General features: G+C 34.2%; 1 protein-coding gene and 1 pseudogene across 3 annotated transcripts in view; one reads left to right on the forward strand and one right to left on the reverse strand.

Annotated features, from left to right (window-relative positions):
• Positions 1-12,876, reverse strand: part of MFN1 (mitofusin 1) — a 31,480-nt gene that overhangs the window by 3,702 nt on the left and 14,902 nt on the right. For 2 of the 3 annotated variants that reach the window (XM_036115909.2, XM_036115910.2), the window contains exons 10-17: positions 8,903-9,024; positions 6,952-7,078; positions 6,566-6,670; positions 6,183-6,285; positions 5,812-6,041; positions 3,785-3,937; positions 2,378-2,574; positions 417-551 (exon numbers count right to left, since the gene is read on the reverse strand). In XM_036115909.2, the coding sequence (XP_035971802.1) occupies positions 417-551; positions 2,378-2,574; positions 3,785-3,937; positions 5,812-6,041; positions 6,183-6,285; positions 6,566-6,670; positions 6,952-7,078; positions 8,903-9,024 (1,172 nt within the window). Of the gene's footprint in view, positions 1-416; positions 552-2,377; positions 2,575-3,712; positions 3,938-5,811; positions 6,042-6,182; positions 6,286-6,565; positions 6,671-6,951; positions 7,079-8,902; positions 9,025-12,876 lie in introns of those variants that run through there. The other variant, XR_013446408.1, reaches the window with a different exon arrangement.
• On the forward strand, positions 3,051-3,482 carry LOC118550687 (NADH dehydrogenase [ubiquinone] 1 alpha subcomplex subunit 1 pseudogene; annotated as a pseudogene).

Raw genomic sequence — 12,876 nt, forward strand, 5'->3', positions numbered from 1 at the left:
ATCAGGCTCCTGGCTCAGCAGAGAGTCTGCTTGAAGATTCTTTCCCTCCGCCCCACCCCCCAACTCACACAGGTGGTACAAGTGTGCAAGCACGCACCCACTCTCTAAAATAAATCTTAAAAAAACAAAACCAAAAACCTTGCACTTTTAATTACAAAACTTCTGCTCTGAATGGGGACTAGTATGGCTTAAAGTTTTAGATAAAGATCTAAAAAATTCCTTTTAATCTTTTTAGATTTGCTTTTTCTTGTTGAAATTAGGTTTCACTGAAAATGGAAGGCATATGGAATATGGACAATAATAATTTAAGCCAATGTAGAAAGTTTTAATACAAATTCACTAGTAATTTTACATAATTATATTCAGGTAATTAGACCAATAAATGTTCGTATTATTGGGAAAAAAGGTTCAAATACCTTAAGAACTTTGAACTGTTTTGTATTTTCTCCAGCTGATCTATTTCTTTGGATAATCTAGCAATTTCGTCTTCCAGATGTCTTTGTGTAATATCAACTTGTTGGCATAGGCGAGCAAAAGTGGTTGCCATTTCCCTTAAAATAAAAAATGATTTTTTCAGCAGTCATGAATGTCTTTTAAAATGAACGAAGCTTTAATTTAAAGCTTATATAGAAAGATTGCAAGTTTAAAATATACCTAAAACATAAGATATCAAAGAACACTGTTAAGAATGTTATGAGGGAGGGTATGGCACTTGTAGGCTTAATTTCATCTGGCCTCAAGACAAATGCTCAACAGGCAGTATCAACCTCTAATATATGGTTGTGAATATAAATAAGCTATAAAAAGGCATGAGATGGGTGTATTTCTTCAGAAGCACAATAAGCCTCACTCGTCCCTTGTCTACAGAAATAACAATTACTGAGAACAGGCAAAAAAATTTCATGAGCTTATGTGACTTAGACAAAAAAATACTTTAAATCATAGCAATACTGAACCATGTTTCTACAACCAAAGGGTTATACTTAATTTGTGTGCCAGTTAATATGGTAGCTTTGGCAAACATGTTATTTTTGCAACTGGGAGCATGCCTAGTACGTGTGTACCTCTGGAATATGATTAACTGACTTATTTTTCTCTGCAACTATTCTGTGTATATTCATATTTCCCATGGTCTTTTTTCCTCTCCATTCTCAACCCATTCCACCATATATCAATATTAGACAAATTAAGCATCTTTCATTATTTTCATATTTCATTAAATCAACATTTAGCTAGTATTATTTTAACTGAGTAATTATTCAAGGCTGCCTCCATAAGGATGTAAAGTCTTCTAAGAAAGAGATCTAGTTATCTATATTTCTACAACCACCTCTAGCATAGTTATTAGCACACGGTAGGCAATTAACAAATGATCAAGTGAATGAAAAGCTTCATTAACTTTGTTTTTACATATGTAACCTCAGCTGATTTCTTTTGGAGGTCTAGGTACCTCCACTAGAGAAAAGATCTTAATATAAATAAAACCTACTGTGTAAGACAGGAGCTCAATAAATATTTGGCAAATATCCTCCAATCTGTGCCCTCATTGTTTCCATTCTCTGCAGCTCTAACTATGTCAGTACAGGCTTTGATCTTGTGTCTGAAAGTTTAATCTCCCTGCAATGCTTGTCTCCTTAGCCTAAACCATTCAATACACCACACCACTGCAGTTACTTGTTCTAGAGCTAAATGTCAAAGACATCACTCCCAGGACTCCCAAATATCCAAGCTCCTGATTAGGTTTATATTCGAATGTACCCCCCTCATATACACATCTACCACACTGAAATTTTCTCATGTTTCCAAACACATTTCTTTCCCCACTATTTTCTTTCTTTTGGTTTGGGGTGTTTCCTCTGCCTACATCTTCCTATTCCACACATTTAAAACTCATTAGGCTACTCTTCCTGTGGGAAGTCTTTTTTGACCCACTATCCTTCATGATTTAAAATTTTAGAGCCTCAGGGCGCCTGGGTGGCTCAGTCGTTAAGGGTCTGCCTTCGGCTCAGGTCATGATCCCAGGGTCCCGGGATCAAGCCCCGTGTCGGGCTCCCTGCTCAGCGGGGAGTCTGCTTCTCCCTCTTCCTCTGCCCCTACCCCTGGCTCCTGCTCGCAAGCTCTCTTTCTCAAACAACAACAACAAAATTTAAACTTGTAAATCTGGGCTGTGACAGTAAAAATAAATTACACTCACCATCACACATTTTTGAGCCCACTTGTTTGATATCATTCTGTTTTTTCACCTTGGTGGTGATTACAGAATGTGTTCACACTGTGATAATTCTTTTGAGCTATACTCTTGTTTATGCATTTTTTACACATGTCATACATCAATAATCCTTAAAAACAAAAAATAAAGACACATCTTTCAACTTACTGTTGTACTTGATGGCTACAGTTTGCACTGGTGAAGCTAACAATCATCTGCAGTTTTTCAGTTGCATAGTTCACAAACTGCTGTTTAAAGGCTCTCTCCTTGGCACGCGTGGTCCACGTTAGCCTCTCGTAAAGATACAAAGCTCCATACATACTTAGTGAAACAGATACGAGTTTCCACCCTACAGTTTTCCAAATCTGTAGGATAAATTCACAGGTTACTAAGAGAAAGACTATCACCACTAGGGAGATTGTACGTTAAGGCATTTTAACAAACTCATCACCTCCCTACAGATCTTTGACTCAAATCCATATTTTAAAAAAATGTATTTCCTTCTCTGTGAGAAAATCTGAAGTGGAAATCAATCAAGATGAAAAAGGAGCAGTACATAACTATCAGGCAAGAATTTTTATAACCTGCCAGACATTTGCTAAGTTGATATAATGTATCTCAAAAAGGGATGTGTATTTTTTTTAGGTCAGAGATTTTAAAAACCAAAACAAGTAAGGCCTATGTTGTTAATGATGTCAAAAAAAAACTTTAACAGTTAAGAAGAACTACTAAAAAATAATGTTTAATACTTTCAGGCAGATCCCTTTGGTATTCATAAGGGATTTGAATCATTCTTGTTACTCCAAAGTACAAATATCATTTCTTTATGTGCTATGAAGTGAAAACAGGAAGCATTGTTTTAAGGACTAGATGGTTGGTGGTATTTTTTTTCCCTAAAGAAGTATTTGTTGGGCTCTGGCAACCGTGCTGTGATGTCGTTCGAGATCCTGCCCGGGATCGGCGTCATGGCCGTGTGCTTGGTCATCCCCGGCATAGCCAAGGCGCACATCCACAGGTTCAGTAACGGGGGCAAAGAAAAAAGGGTTGCCTATTACCCGTATCAGTGGAGTTTGATGCAAAGAGACAGGTGGGTCTCTGGAGTTAATCGTTACTATGTGTCAAAGGGTTTGGAGAATATCGATTAAGGAAGCATTTTCCTGATTGATGAAAAATAACTCAGTCATACTCATCTACCCCTTCTAGAAGGTTATGCAGTGTATTAATGTAATGCATAATAAAAACAACAAAAAAGTAGGAAAAAAAAGTATTTGTTAAAAATGTATACTGTGGTAATCATTCTGCAATATATGTATATCAAATCATTATCTTATGTGCCTAGAATACAATGTTATGTTGTTAATTATATTTCAATTTTAAAATAAATAAATTTGTATTTTTAAAAACTTAAGATTAGACCTGTGAAACTCATCTTTATTCACTAATTTTAACCAACAACTTTTCATGTCATTTTATACAGTATCCTGGAAATAAACGTAAATATACCTTTCTTTTTGTGATCTAGCAGACAGCTTTGCAAAAATTCCAATTTTAATTATACTAAAATGGACTTCTTACCACTCCTCCAACAACGATGATGCCCATAGAAGTTCTAGATGTGAGAGAAGCTAATCCTGTTATTAAGGTAACCATGAGTTCTTCCTGTGATGCATTGTCTGGCGTTGCTGGATTGGTTGGAGCAGTGGGAGTAGAGGCTAAAGATCTGGGGAGCTGATAAGGTTGGGGAAAAAAGGATTATTACAATTAAACAACTACAAATGGAATAGTTACATTTATAAAGTTCTATTGTATTTCTTGTATAATTACAGTAGTAAATCTATAAAGAGAATGACTCCAATGAGTTTACCATAAATATATGAAGAAAATAAAAATGGTCTGAAAATTATTTTCTATGATTAATACTGAACCAATGATACCATGATGATGATGAATTTTCATACTATATGATTCTACCTGTAACAGTAGGCCCTCAACTCTCAAGAGGAATTAAAGCTGTATTTTAAAATTCTCACACCAAAGACACATCCTTAAAAAAATGTATTTTTTTAAATTACTTAGAAATTAAAATCTTCTACACTTCAAAATACACTGTGTAAAAATTAAAAGATAAGCCACAGACTAGAAAAAGGTACTTGGAAATCATGTATCTGACAAAGGACTTGTATCTAGAGAATATATAAAGAACTCCTACAATAAGAAGCCAAATAATACAATTAAAACTGGGCAAATGATCCTGAATAGACATTTCACAAGATATAAGAATGGCCAATACAAGCACATGAAAAGATGTTCAAAATAATTAGTCGTTAGGGAAACACAAACTGAAACTATATGAGATATCCCTTCACATCCACTAAATAAAAAAGACAGACAATAACAAGTCTTGATGAGAATGTTGAGAAACAGAACCTTAATATACTGCTGGTGGGAATGTAAAATGGTGTAGCTGCTTTGGAAAACAGTTTGGCAGTTCCTCAGAAAGTTAAACATGGAGTTACCGCATGGCCCAGCAATTTCATTCCTAGGTATATACTCAAGAGAAATGAAAACAGATGTCCACATAAAAATAGTACATGAGTGTTCATAGCAGCATTATTCATAATTGCCAAAAAGTACAAACAACTCAAGTGTCCATCAACTGAAAAAAATGTGTGATATCTATAATGGAATATTATTCACCTATAAAAAAAGGAGTACTGATAAATGCTACAACATTCATGTACCATGGTGATGAGCCTTGAAAATACTATGCTAAGTGAAAGATGCCCCAATCACAGATGGCCTTATTTTTTATTATTCCATTTATAGGAAATGTCCAGAAAGGCCAAAATACGATAGTTACAGGAAGCTGACTAGCAGCAATAGGGCTGGAGGTGGGAATGATGATTACTTGCAAATGGGCACAAGGGTACCATTTTGGGGTGACAGGTTCTTTTTTTCTAAATCTTTTTTTTTTTTTTAAGATTTTATTTTTATTTTTCGACATAGAGACAGCGAGAGAAGGAACGCAAGTAGGGGGAGTGGGAGAAGCAGACTTCCCACCGAGCAGGGAGCCCAATGTTGGGCTTGATCCCAGGACCCTGGGATCATGACCTGAGCCGAAGGCAGCCACTTAACAACTGATCCACCCAGGTGCCCTAGGGTGACAGGTTCTAAAACTGGATTGTGGTGATGGTTTTACAACTCCACAAATTTTCTGAAAAAGTACTGAATTGATAAATTCAAGTTTTTTCTAAATGCTTGCATTTACTCTAATTTAGTTGAAGTCAAAACTTCAATTCTATTTGAAAACAAAAACTTTTAAGGAATAAAAACCATTTCAAAAATGAATGTACAACAACCTCCAACAGTACTGAATGAAAACGCTGGAACTGCCTTTCCCTTTGCATTGTATACCTAATTCAGAAATGGTTCTATGTGATAGATATTAGCTCATAAATATGCAAATTGGACACAACTAGGTCTATTAGAGAAATCACATAAGCAAAATAAAAAAGAATCTCAACTGGTAAAATCAAAGATACATAACTGTGTAGTAGGAGCAATAACAAAATAAAAAGCTCAAAAAAAAAAAAAAAAGATACCTGGAAGACGGGTTCTGATAATCCTAGCAGCACCCTCTGAGCATTCACTGGGCCCAAGAAACGATGCACAAGGGAAGACCAGCCCAGGGAAAAACGAAATACAATATCCTCTTGAAAATCTGAACATAACTTGTGGCAATTTAGGTCATAGCTGAGATCAAATTTCTTGCAAGGAATCAGTGTATGAAGTTTATTCTGTATACCAGTTGGAAGTAATGGCTTCAAATTTTCTAGACAAAACAAAATTATGATATTTAAGAAACAATAGTAAATAATGTTATACATTTTATAAAACACCTAAAGGAAAATAAATCCTTTCCCAACAAAATGAATAAAAAAACCACACATGAACTTGTAGACATAAACATTACCAATAATTTCTTGCTGGGACTGAAGCATTGAAGCATTGACTTCATTGGTGCACCGATCGGCCAAATTTCTTCCCATACCATCTTCAATGTGCTTATTTAACTCCTGTTAACATGGTACATGGGCCCATTATTTTTTCTCTAGAACATGTACAAATTTTACGAAAGCTTAAAAAGTATAGTAAATGATCTTATTCTAAGAGGATAATGTTGTTGTGTACTTTATATACAAGATAGTTTACATTTATTACAAGAGTGCACAGGAGATATGAGTTCAATCATGTATTGATTGCCATGAAGACACTAAAATGGCTAATCCACTAAATAAAAATGTAGAATAAGGTGAGAAAAACTGAGTAACTCTCTTTAACAACAATTTAACTTACATTTTTATATACTTTCAATACACTTGGAGTAGGATGAAACTCAGAACAAAATTCATCAACCAAAACAGACAGTCGACAAATTTCATCTGTCATTGCACAGGAAACCTGAAAATATGAAGTTAAAAAAATTAAACAAGATTAGCACCTACTCAACCAAATTGTAAAAAACTTAACAGAATGTGCCTTTAGGGTAACAGGGATAACGTTTTTAGGATTATCAAAAATATTTTCATTTCCAGAAATTTATTTAAAGATTTTATTTTTAAGTAATCCTACACCCAATATAGGGCTCGAACTCACAACCCCAAGATCAAGAGTGGCATTCTCTACTGACTGAGCCAGTCTCTCCATTCCCAGAAATTTTAATCATAAAGTCACCAACCCACCTTGTTTGCCACCTCTTCTGTAACCGCCCTGATTTTTTTCTTAACATCCAGTGTTAAAAGGTTCATCTGGTTTCGGATAAAGTCCAGTCTATCAATTTGATCTTCCCTCTCTTCCATTGAATAAACCCTATTGTAGTATGCAGAGTAATTAATTCTCAGGATACATTAAAGTCCCAAAGCAATTAAGCTAGGGCATTCACTTATGTAATGAACCAGCTGTTAGCATGATACGTAGGGAAAATGAATCTTGTATTTCAACATCTAAAAGGATTCAAATAATATTTCATTTATAAAATATTTCCTAGATGACTGTATATAAACTACTTTGTCTCTCTGCACATGTGGCATCTGAATCCCACAAAGAATAAGGATTCTCCAAACACAGATATGAACAGTCACAATAAAAACACTGACTTCATTTAATAAAAAGCCAAATCCAGCCAGCTGTTATTTTTTGTTACAGTTTCCATGACCATTCATATGCCTATCATCTCTATGGCTGGCTGTCTTTGCCCTAAAACTGCAGAACAGAGTAGTTGCAAAAGAGAAAGTACAGCCCACAAAACCTAAAGTATTTACCATCTAGCTTTTACAGAAAATTTGTCAACCACTACAGGATATAGGAAAACAAAGACCTGAGATTCTTTTAAATTATCTTTAGCTAAGAGAGTTCCAAAGACATGATTATACAAACCATCCTCAAGTCACATCTTCTTTGTGCTATGTTTAGTTCAATGTCCTGTATTTTTCAAGTCAGTAATATTAAGGTCAACCTGTGGACCAAATACTCACTTTGACTACGATGATAAAGCAACCGAGCTGGAAGAGGTATAAACGACACCACAATCTCATAGAGAAACAGTGCACAGGGCCTGAGATCAGACTCTGAGTTCTCACTCTTGTGTTTCATATATTACAAATTCTCTAATTTTATACATAATGCATTCCAGCAAAAGTGTCAAAATTAGGCAATAGATTTAGGTGTATTTGTTCCCCGTAAGATCAAATGCATTTAAAATTCCCAATTTAATGTCCTCAATCTCTGATGCTTTGTATCTTTCCCTTGATTGGCTTAAGCCCACTAATGGTTCAATTAAGGCTTAACATCATTACGTGTGTCACATCTAATAATATCCACAACTTTGTTTTAAGTGCACCAAGTTTGTGAGAACTACCCTTTTCTTCAATGTTAGCAATTTCATGTATTTACTTTCATCTTTATAAGGTAATAAATGGAATAACAGCGCAGTACAAGGACATATAGGGTAGTGCTTACCAAACTGACTTTCTGGCTGGCAGGTAGTATCACCTTGTTTGCTTACCAGTTGATAAAAACCCACAACTGGCATCAAAAGAAATTTCAAGGTACCAATGTATAAATATATGAAAAATGGGTCACAGGTTGAATGAAACAAAAAAGAGGGCCACCTCCTTTATGGACTTCTTCAAAAAATTCCACTTGAAGAATAGTCCTTCCACTGCTTTAAAGATATTTTAAAACTATGAAGCATGTTAAAATCATAGCTCATGAGGGCGCCTGGGTGGCTCAGTTGGTTAAGCGACTGCCTTCGGCTCAGGTCATGATCCTGGAGTCTCAGGATCGAGTCCCGCATCGGGCTCCCTGCTCAGCAGGGAGTCTGCTTCTCCCTCTGACCCTCCCCCCTCTCATGCTCTCTCTCTATCTCATTCTCTCTCTCAAATAAATAAATAAAATCTTAAAAAAAAAAAAAAAAAAATCATAGCTCATGAGAATACTGAGTTCCGGGAAATGTAAATGATGTATTTAAGGTTGTAGAATATTTATAATTTCAAATACTCATTTAAAAACATGCAAGTAGGTTGCTGACTTTAGTGCGTAAGTATTTAAAATATAACAATTTAAGACCTTAGTCTAAGGAATTTATACTGACACGAACTGACATTTTTATTTTGCAATAAAATGAATTCATACCTTTTCTCTGCTGCTGCCACGTTTACTGAATCCATTATGTTTTTCACAGTATCTAGTATCTGTTTAGCTCTGATAGTGTGCTGTTCAAACTTTGTTTTCACTGCTGACTGCGAGATACACTCCTGCGAGGGCCCAAGCCATAACACATTACTGTAATTCCATCCCAACATTTTCAGGAATTTAAACACAAAAACTTGCTGTTTGTAATGATAACCAAAACATAAATAAGAGCAGAAAATAAATGCATGATAAACAGAACTTAAAATAACAAAGGTTAAAAAACCTACAAGAAATCAAAAGTAAAAAGGGCATTAACAGCAAGTTCATATCATCTTTGTGTAATTTTACACAGTAATGTGCAATGGTTTTTTGACTATATTTTTAAAAATAAATGAATAAATAAGCAGGGTACCGTTGTCAATGTTAAAGCTTTCTCCATTAAAATCACCAATTTTATCGGGATTGCCTTTAATCTACTCCTAGTCTGTCTTGATTTTTCTCATGCTTACAATACCTAATGAAGTTCTTAACTGAGTTATGAATTAGAATTCCACAATTTAAGAAATTAGTTGAATGACAGGATTCACACAAAGTCATTAATATTTGAACTTGAAAAATACTCTTAAGCAACAACCTATAGGATATTTTTAGAAAAATATCTACAGCTATTTCAAAGATAATCCTGTTATTGTCCTTGCTCTATAGTTTGTGCATACAGTTCGAATGATGCCCTATCTCATTTGTTTCACCTTCAAGCTAATTATAGCTCATAAACCATTCACAGCTATACAAATCAGGTTTCACAACCAGTGTTTTGTTTTGTTTTTTTTAAATAGAAGAGAATATATTAGAATGCATCACATATAGTAATGGATACATTTATACTATAAAATTTGTTTCAATTTCAATACATGTGCATACTACTTGTTATTTAAAATATTTACTGTGAATTCATCATTGAAAGCTCACAATTATTACGTTACAACTGTCCTTTCATTCTTACTTCATAGAAAGTTAAATTCTGCATTGACATAACATCTAAAAACAACTACCAAGTGTTTACAGAGGAAGGCCATCTAGTCTTCGAACAATCAAGAAATGCTTGTCTGGGTCAAAGCAGCAATAACTACAATAGGTGTTTTGTAGGAAGCCACATTTATTTGCTGTGATGAATTTTTAAAAATTAGGGATATACCCCAACTCTCCATGATTTCCACGAATTCATCTTCTTGAACCTCTTTTTTATTGTAACCAGTATAAATTGTGGTAACTATCCTTCGCCACAATAAATGGCTTTCAAGTTTAAAAGGTATTCACTTACACTATAGTATTTGTTATACTGAAATCATTAGTATGTTACATTCATTCAATACACTATTTATAACCTAGAGCCTTCACATCTCTAAAATGATTACCTGTTCAATTCAGATAGAAAAAACTTTTAATTCTTTTGACATTTTAGCTGTCCTCTTCAGTACTTTGAGGTATGAAAAATAAAACCGACTCACTTCTTTAGCTATAGGACATGTGAGGGTAATTCATTTACTTAACAATTTATAAAGCCTTAACTCCAGCCCATTACTTTCTTTCACTGTATAGCCTAACTTTTGTTCATGGTTAAACTTATTTATACATCACTCAACATCACTAATCCTGAAGAGATTAGTTGTAGGAAGTTACTGTATTCCCCGTTCTATTTTTGCCTACAGAAAAACCACCAATAACTACACAATATTAAACAGTTAAAGTATAAACTGCTTATTTTTAACAACCAAAACAAAGCTTTGATTTTCTTTAAATAACTGTATCTCATAAACTGACAAATTAACCTCCATAAAAATGATAATAAAACCATGAAAATTTAAAAGAAAAAAAGGTTAAAAGAAATCCTATGTTCCTCGATGAAGCAGATCTAGATATCAGCAATGAAGACCCAAAATTTATAGATAACAGCACAGTATTAGAGCTAGACCAGAAAGAAAATATTTTCAAAAGTTATTAGGCAATATAAAAGTCATTCCTTATTTAAAAATATACAATCATGTCATGAATAAGTATAAAGAGAATAAGCAATCTTCTTCTACTTAGGAAGTATCCCACACTGATGTTCCCACTGATCACAAAAATATCAAGTCAACCTGCAAAAGAAATACTCTATTCTGAGTTGTGGGAAATGTTAATTTAAATACAGGTTTTTTTAAATTGAATTATGTCTCAGAACCCTCACTACACTAATATGCTTATGAATCCCCATAGAGAACATACATAGTGAGCAGCAGTTTCCAGACTTACTTTATCAGGAACTCTAATTTTCCAAGGAGAAGGTTAAAATACTACACCAAACCATTTTAAATGCCATCTTGTCCGATTATCCTATAGACTATCTTAAAACTTATGTCCTGTACAACAAATTCACTGACATTTTAGAGTAGAATTATTTTATACCTGTTTTCCATCTTATAATCAAATTAAAAACAGTTAATTGCCAAATATTTGAGCAAAGATATTCAGATTTCTAAATTATCTTTAGAATATACACTTGTTCAAACACAGGTTTAAAACAGTAAGAAACATATTGACAGAATTAACACTGATTTTCTTGATTGATTTTAACAGATTTAATTTTCAAGCATTATTTAAACTTGGTACTCCAAACGTTCCTGTACTGTTTTGCTCATAAGAACCAAATGAAACCCAAAAAGTCTATGGCAAAGATCAGACCGCTAAAAATGAAAGACTTGGTACTTTCTTTTCACAAAAATCATTTTCTAAGACTCAAAAAAAAAAAAGGTGAATTCTAAAAACAAAGAGAAAATGTATATAAAGGACACATTCTGTGATCACAATGCAAAGAAACCAAGAAATAAATAACCAAAAGTTGGATGAAAAGAATCAAAACATCTGATTCTTTTTTTAACTTTTTTTTTTTTTAAGATTTTATTTATTTATTTGACAGAGAGACAGAGAGAGAGAGCACAAGTACGCAGAGAGGCAGGCAGAGGGAGAGGGAGAAGCAGGCTCTTGCTGAGCAGGGAGCCCGACGCGGGGCTCGATCCCAGCACCCTGGGATCATGACCTGAGCCGAAGGCAGCCGCTTAGCTAACTGAGCCACCCAAGCGCCCCCAAAACATCTGATTCTTAACAACTCCTGTATTGAATAGAAAATGCCAACAACTACAATTAAAAACTATTAAAGACAATGAAAACTAAACTGGATACCGAAACCTATGGTGTATGTCCAAAGTTACATCACAAATTCACAGACCTCACAAATTCACAGACCTAAATTCTTTCCTAAAGAATAAAAAGCAAGACAATTCCACTTAAAAAAAGGTATAAAAAAAAGGAGAAGAAACTATGTTTAAAGATTAACATAGAATTTAATGAATAAAAACCAAAAAATGCTATTTATGAATGGAAAAATTAACCAAAGGCTGGGGCTAGGTCTTTGGAAGATAAAGCAGAGTAGTTAAATCACTGGCAAATCCAATTAAGGTTATAATATAACCTTATATTATATACATTTTACTCTGGAAAAAAAGTTGAAGAGTTGTCAATGTAATCATCAAAAAATGCTTTGGCCACCAAGACAAGACTTTTTGCCCATCTGATTATTTTTTTAGATAAGTTCGAATAATTTCTAGCTGATTCTCATATTAAATCTATCATACTTTTAATTGAACAAACATTTCAAACTCTAAGGTCTGACATTCTCCACAACTTTATGTAAAAGCTCTTGCACATAGTTTTTTCCATACATAATTTTTAGATTCCCAAATGAACTATTACAATAAAAAACTGCCAAGTTTCTTCTAAAAACATTAAAAAACGGTAATTCCTAGGTCTGCCTGATTATTGCCATCACTTGGGAAGCTTTGAATATATGCGGATTCCTAGGTCCATCCCAGCCCCACTCGATCGGTCTCTGGGATAATTCAGGAGTCTGCAGTTCTCTAAAGCACCTCATGTGATTC

This window comes from Halichoerus grypus, chromosome 1, assembly GCF_964656455.1.
Source record: "Halichoerus grypus chromosome 1, mHalGry1.hap1.1, whole genome shotgun sequence".
NCBI classification, from domain to species: Eukaryota; Metazoa; Chordata; class Mammalia; order Carnivora; family Phocidae; genus Halichoerus; species Halichoerus grypus.